The sequence below is a fragment of the Solenopsis invicta genome, chromosome 1 (genome assembly GCF_016802725.1).
Source record: "Solenopsis invicta isolate M01_SB chromosome 1, UNIL_Sinv_3.0, whole genome shotgun sequence".
Taxonomy (NCBI): Eukaryota; Metazoa; Arthropoda; class Insecta; order Hymenoptera; family Formicidae; genus Solenopsis; species Solenopsis invicta.
In genome coordinates this window covers 8,942,692-8,950,744 of record NC_052664.1, presented here as the reverse complement: position 1 = coordinate 8,950,744, position 8,053 = coordinate 8,942,692, and the positions used below count along the sequence as shown (strand labels likewise).

General features: G+C 28.5%; 1 protein-coding gene across 1 annotated transcript; it reads left to right on the top strand.

Annotated features, from left to right (window-relative positions):
- Positions 1–1,428: 1,428 nt before the first annotated feature.
- Positions 1,429–3,153, top strand: LOC120358165. The gene is made up of 2 exons (XM_039451133.1): positions 1,429–1,774; positions 1,857–3,153. Exons 1-2 carry the CDS (start codon positions 1,699–1,701, stop codon positions 2,093–2,095), a joined length of 315 nt encoding a protein of 104 aa, XP_039307067.1. The 5' UTR covers positions 1,429–1,698; the 3' UTR covers positions 2,096–3,153.
- The last annotated feature ends 4,900 nt before the right edge of the window (positions 3,154–8,053 follow it).

The window sequence follows — 8,053 nt, the reverse complement described above, 5'->3', positions numbered from 1 at the left end:
TATATTTGTGATATTCCGTCATCTTATATAATACCTTGCATGAAATTTTGATATGTCTTTTGCTGGCACAATTTATTAACTTTGAAATTTGTTCAAATAATACATTCATGCTTGAGTGGAGATAAAATTAGAAAAAATAAATATTACAAATATGAAATATTTTAATTTTATAATATGTTAACACAATATTCCATTATGTAATTATAACCTTTTATTTCTTTGCGTGATTTTTCAGCACATTTTTTTGAGAAAATTCTGTCTACGCATGCACGAATATTAATATTTTTAGTGTAGAAGAAACCACATCTGATTGCTAATTATAATTTGTTAATATAAAGATATACCGAAAACTGAAACTTTGGAATTTTATTTATACAATATATATATGTGTGTACACACACACACACACACACACACACATTCTTATTTCTGATTAGTTAATTGTACGTAATGTTGTATTTTGACTTACTTTCATAGAATGCTTTTTGCTAATCTATTTATTGAAATAAACTTTTTCATGTCATATACTGCTTGAAATAATTTTTGTTGTTGTACATTCATGTATTAATCAGTATTTTGCCTCTGGTATGGTTTTGCATGAAATAATATGCTTCTTGTTATTTTATATATTTATTGCATTAGATTATACTAATCATGATATATACACATTTTTGGTTAACACAATTTGGCAGAAATGTTATGCATGTGTATAATGTGTATTACATTTATAGAAGACAAATATTTTTCTAATATTTGTGTTCATACATATATTTTTACTTTACAATATATTCTAGGGACGTCGATACAAAAATAAAGAAAAAGCTTTAGCTCTAACTTTATACAAAACGATGGGAAAGCGTGGCTATAATTGCTTACGAAATGTTTTTCAACACATCTCGTCAATACAAACATTACAGTTGGTACTTCAAAAGATTCCTTTAGCTCCTGGATTAAACCCTTTGATTTTGCGACATTTGGAAAATATATCCAAAAAAATGACAATTAAGGATAAAGTTTGTATCTTAATATGGGACGAAGTATCTATACAATCTAATGTCATGTACGATGTGCGAAGGGATATTATATATGGCTATGAAGATTGGGGCAACAATCGCACAAGCAAAGTCGCAGATTATGCTTTGGTATTTATGTTGCGTGGATTAAATACGGGGTGGAAAATGCCAATATCCTACAACTTTTGCTCGAAAACGACAAATACAGCCCAACTAATTAGATGTATCAAAGAACACGTACATAAAATAAGCAAAGCAGGTTTCCACATAATTGCAACAGTCTGTGACCAAGGAGCTACAAATACAGCCGCTATTAAACACTTATTATTACAAACAGATATGAAACGGAATTTAGAAAAAAGAACACAGAGTAAATAATTTATATTAATGGTATTTCTATGCACATTACGTATAAATATATTTTTTAAATTATTATTTACAGCTCAAACTTTTGAAGTTGGAAATGTAGAGATTGTTCCTTTATACGATCCTCCTCATCTTATTAAAGGAATAAGAAACAATTTCTTAACCAAAGATCTAGCGATTAGCTGCAACAGTTTTCAACGTGTAGCATCGTGGGATATCGTGAAGACAGCATGGATAATAGATAAGAAGATAAATATAATACGTCCACAGTTAAAAAAAAATAACGCAAGAACATATTATTGAGGATAAAATTTAAAAAATGCGTGTTAAGTATGCAACGCAAGTGCTGAGTGGAACGGTTGCGAGCTGCATTAAGACACTTACAAGATCAAGATGTAAGTTTTATTTAATATAGATATATATCTTAAGCATCATAATAAGATGGATCTGTTCACATCAATAATTTGTTTTTTGTAGGTGCCGTGCAGATTGATAATAATGAGGTAAAAATTGATATGGAAGAAGGAATCGCAACAGCAGAGGTAGTAAATTTTTTTAATGATTTATTTGACTCCGTGAACAGTAGTGAGGTAAAAGACAACGATTTGCGATCTCCAGTGGTAGAGAACAGTGTACATTATGTGTTTTGGACGAATGCAAAAAGTATGCTCAGAAATTTGTCTTACGTTGACAAAGTAACACGCGAACTTCTATAAAATCAGTGCCTAGTTTAAAAAATTGGTTATTAACTATAGACGGTTTCGAAAAAATTTGGAAAATAATTCATTCTAAGTACGAATTTACATCTTTTAAAACGCGTTATTGTAATCAGGATCCAATTGAGAACTTTTTCGGTCAAATTAGAAGTCATGCGGTTCGTAATACAAATCCAACACCTAAACAATTTGAAGATTTTTTCATTACACTTCTAGTGAGTAACATGAAATCGGTATCTATTGTTGGCGGTAATTGTGAAGCTAGCCAAGATTCCTTTATGTTATTTTCCCTGGAAGAGTATTTGGAAGATAATCTTTCAAATGTTGAAGTTAGTGATGATAACGAACCACATGAAATGTTTACTACTGTTGTTGTTAGCGAAGAATCAAGTACGGAATTTTTACCAAATTATTTAGATGAAGTTATTACCGTCATTGTCAAAGAACTTAATTATTGTGAAGAATGTAATGATAGTTTAAAAAGTAATGAATTTTCAGTATTTGCAAAACAAATAGTAAGAAGGATTATTAAATTGTTAGACACGCGATCTCATCGTTGTAATATTTTAAAAGTATTATTAGAGCATTTTGAAACTTGGAATGTAGATACAAATTGGCATATGTGTATAGAGCATCATTATAATATATTTAAAGTCACAGTACGCATAATTTCAATTAAAACATTAATATGGTGGTGTAAAAAAAAAAATTCATTGATATCAAACAACGATTTGGATTCTGAATTACATGTCAAGGGTATTATGGAAATAAGGAAAGCGCGCGAAATATATAAGTATCAAAAAAAATATATATTAAAGAAGACATTTAGGTAAAAAAAAAATAATGTATTATGTATAAAAGATTGTTACTGTAAGTGTGAAGTGTGAATGGACAGTTTAATGAATGGTGTAGGTAGGATTCTTCTATTCTGGATCATCTGTCCTGAAGAAGTCATGTTTTCTCAAAAGGAAGACATGCCTTCAGGTCGGAGGAGGTGGAGATGAGATCAGAAGAAAGATCGGCGTCTTATCGAAAGAGAGACAAGTCGCATCTGAGAAGACATTTAGGAGTGTGTATGATGAAAATCTACTTTTGCCCTAAGAGGTGAGGTATTATTCGAACTGAGAATATCTTCCTCGGTGGAGTTAGATTACCCTGCAATGAATTGCGTTGTATCAAAATATTATATTTGTTTTATGAGTGAAAAATAGTATGTATGTTTTTAAATGTATTGTAAAGTATTTTTAAGTTGTATGTGTGTGTATGTATGCATATATATATATATATATATATATATATATTTTTTTTTTTAATGCATTGTCAAATATTGTTCAATATATGTTATTGTATGTATGTATGTAAATCGATGTATGTTATGTATATGCTTTATTTGTATTAATTATTTTTTGTTATGCGTGAATGGTGATGTATAAGATTTGATATTAATTGTTAAGTATTGTTCAATGTATGTATGTATGTATGTACGTATGTCAATGTATGTTAAACATTATTTGTATTAATTATTTTTTGTCATGCGTGAATGGTGATGTATAAGATTTGATATTAATTGTTAAGTATTGTTCAATGTATGTATGTATGTATGTATGTACGTATGTCAATGTATGTTAAACATTATTTGTATTAATTATTTTTTGTTATGCGTGAATGGTGATGTATGAGATTGATGCCGTGGTGCACTTAAAGTGCTTTGCATCATATTTTTTAACCACACCGGATATTTAATATTTCTATATCCGACAGTCTGCAGTCTGCTAAGTGGGACGGGGAAATATGTTACATTGCATTTTTTTAATATACCCAATCAACGGGGTATACAAGGAAAAATATGTTAATGTTGTACATTCTTGAGTGATGTTAATAATTTCTGTTATTATTTTCATTATTTAAAATTGTGCAGAAAAATAACTTACAAAAGTGTTTTCTGGCTCCTTATTAAGTCTGAAAACTTTTGTATAGGGTGTTTCTCAATGCAATTTAAATAATATTAATAACAACAAAATTTAATACAATCACTCAAGAATTTAGGTTTTAGTATATGCTATATGCATATAGCTATGTGCGCGCGCGCGCATAGATTTCTATATGGCGGCTACTCCCCACTATTGGTCACGTGACCCATTTTAGTTCACTGTCTCCGGGTCCAGAGCCAGGCGGCGTTGAAAAAGTCGTCCCCTCTGTTTCCAAGAGGGGAGTCTGTACTCCCTGTTAATAGATCTATCTAGGTTCCGATTTTATAATATTTTCAATCTGTCTTAACACCATATTTTCGGTGCAGAAATCTCGATCGATTCGGATTACTTTTTTTTAAATCGGTTTTAATCGCACATTTTCGGCAGGGTTAATACTACTTTTACTAATAAATATCATTTTTTACTAAATAAAGTCCTAATCGCGCAATATAAAATAATGTCCAAACAACGTTCATAAAAGTTCTTTTTATGTCCTGCTGAGACGTCCTAATGACGTCCATTTGACGCCAGAAGGCGGTACATTGTACGTCCGAAGGACGTCTACAAGACACAATTGGTATGTCATCTGGACGTCAAGACATGTCCGACCGCGACGTCCTTGTGTTGCGTGGGTAGTTGGTCACTGAACATTAAAAAGAATAAAAATGATACATCTTATGTATCATACATTTTACGAAACTCTGCCTTTTTGTACGAAAATCGAGAATCATTGAAAGGACAGAGACATTCCTTCTCGCACGTTAAATGCACTGATCTAATTAATCCGTTAAAGTCCATGGCTAGATCATCAAAGATAGTCAAAAAATAACAATTAGAAATAAGATTTGAGTGTAAGAAATCATTATTGACATACAAAACATGTTGCAAAAATCAATTTTGCAACTAACTGTTACAATTTATTAAAACTTGATTGTACAAAAAAACTGCCAATCAATTTTGCGGAATAAATTACTAAAAAAGCTTATATATTTTTTTTAATTGTTATTATTTTATGCAAAAGAAGAGTAAACTATATAAATGATTAAAACTGGAACCTAGCCATAATCAGACTATCAAACAGCTAAAAAAATAACATTTGGAAATAGGACTGGAGCGGAAAAAAGTATTATTGACATAAAAAGCAGGTTGCAAAAATCAGTTTTTAACTAATTATTAAAAAATTATTAAAAATTGACTGTTCAGGAAAATTGATTGTGCTAATCGATTTTACTGGAAAAATTACTAATAAAATTACTTTTTCTAAATTAGTTTTGTTTATGGAAAAAAATAATGTCTTTATTAAAGCTTTCACGAGTATTGTTATCAAAATGTTATGGGGTTTATGAATCGAATTAGCACAATCGATTGGCACTATCAGTTTCCTGTGCAGTCAATTTTTACGCCCGGTTCTATTTATAATTGTCATTTTTTGGTCATTTCTGCTGGTCTAGCTATAGACTTTAATGGGTTAATGATAAAACGGACATTTATTTTGATTAATTTGGATAGGAAATAAAATATATTATAAAAGAAATGTTACTATAGCTATAGATATTCTTCAACAAATTCTTTTTCTGGAGAAACAGACAATTCTTATTTTATAATTTAAAAAATAAATTTTGATTGTAATATAATAATTTTAATTTGGAAACGGAGAAATAGTCTAAATTAAATATTTGAAAATGGAAAAAGATGGTGTCCACACAGTAAAGAATTTACTCAAGGGAAATCTTGCTTAAAGGAAATGAATTGATTATAATCGACTCTGGTTGAAAGTAATAGCAATAATTACGGAACATTCTGTATATTTTCAAAAGCCAATTACGATTAGTCTTAATTGTATTTAAATAAACTTGGGAAAAGATACAAGAATAATCCTTTGAATTGAGCATAAGACCGTGAAAGCCATAACATACATAAAATTAGAACCTGTATACTGTATAGCTAAAGGAAAAAAACATTGTGAAAACTAATATTGCAATGTACTATTAATTAATATTTAACAATAAAATAAGTTATAATTTAAAAATACATTTTTAAATTATAAAATATACGTAAATTATGTTAAATATAAATTACACTATAAATTACACTATCTCTAAATTAATTATTCTTAACAAATTTATTAGAATTAAAATTGTATTAAATAATGGCTGTTACAAAAAGTCGCAGATAATATTTGAAAAATCTATTAAAAGAGATATTAAAGAGATATTGTGGTAATTGAATCGTCACAAAACCGACCAAAAAATTAAAATTAACAGCAATAACAAATATTCGAAAAATATGTTTTGTAGAAATTGAGAAATTCGAGAAAGATGGTAGACGCGACAATAGGACAAGAGAGAAAACATGATACATGGCAGGAAAATAAGTAGCCATTTGTTCGTACCAGCGTTACAAAGGAAATTTAAATATTTGTAGGACAAGTGTGTTGATCATATCGAGGTGATGTTTAGAAAACGAGAATGAGAACTCTATTAGTCGCAATACGGTTTAGACGTGAAAAGTGTACGAGTAAAACATTTTACATATTCACAAAAACTTATATAAATTTCTAGTTATTTGCTCCAACACGTTCTCACATCCAAGGTATGAAAAAAAATTAAAAAATATTTGTCAAAATATTTGTTTGAATAACATATTTTTTAAATTAATTTTGATAAAATACACAAAGAATAATTCTGTATTGTGTTTTGAAAAATAAAAGAGAATATGATTAAAAAAACTTTAACGATTTCTCGGTTTATAAAATCCTGATAATTTATTTCAGCTAATAAAATATCAATTTTATTAATTATTTAGAATTTGATAAATTATTGTAGAACATTAAGCTGAAAACTTAAAATGAATGAATATCGACATAATGTTTTGTTTTGAATTGTATTTCTTAAATAAAAAACTAAAAATAACATTTTTGAAACACAATGTATCTATTAAGGATATAGCAGTTTTCATAATAGCGTTTTGAATATACTCGTATTGTGTAAATTTTATTCTTATTTCTGAAAAATTTCTATTATATCTTATAGAAAAAAGATATGAATGTATGCTCTATAAATTTTTATTTCTTTAATTACCTAAGCAGATCGTGTTTCTATTAATATCTGTTAATGTGGTTTATTGTTTAGTTTCTGAGAAATATGGAAGGGAAAAAGGGGGGTACATTAAAAGATCTATGTCGGTATTGCAAACTTTAATATAAGCATATAATAACATGATTTTCCTCTCTTGTATAAAATTATAATAAAACAAAATCACTTTGATACTGAAATATCTTATTAAAAAAAAAATTTCTTTTTCTGAATTTTTACTAATAAAAATTTATAACATTTTTAAAAGGTTAAGGATAGAATTTATTATAATTTAAATAATTGATTATTCTTTACAAGGTTAATCAATATCATGCTTTTAGAAATCCTTATTTCTTTGAAATAAGAAATAAAAATAGAGTTAGAAAATACGCAGAGTTATAAACTGTTTATTTATTACTTTGCTGAAAATAATTTTTGTCTTCATTCATTTATTTTCGTAAATTTTTATTAGAAGAAAGTGGAACAAAAGAGGATAGTAGGGTATTCCCCATATCGCGCAATTCGAATATAAGAATCACAGTCGAACATACACGGTAGATGCAATCCCTTGGCTATTGAAAGTTACTCACGAGCCTGCAAAGTAGGTAGTTGCGTTATTGAATTAGATCATAATTTATATTTTTTGCGATTTTCTTATGATTTTATTTCATTTTTTTCACTCGTGATATAGTAATAGTAATAGTTCCCTTAAATTATAATAGTTCTTTTGTAAATGCATGTATTTCTGAGTCTAAACTTAATAGGGGAAGAATATTATTTTCTACTTTAGTAAATAGTGTTTGGAAAATTATTGGTGTCATCTCAATTATATGAAAATGAGCAAGAAGGGAATAGAAGAAAGCAGAGTAACTGTCCAGCTATTGACCACAGCCACTCACAGCGCAATTTTTTTC

Coding starts and splice junctions, on each gene's coding strand:
- LOC120358165 (XM_039451133.1), top strand. CDS start 1,699: ATGCGTGTTAAGTATGCAACGCAAGTGCTGAGTGGAACGGTTGCGAGC. Junction 1,775..1,856: donor GACACTTACAAGATCAAGAT/GTAAGTTTTATT, acceptor TGTTTTTTGTAG/GTGCCGTGCAGATTGATAAT.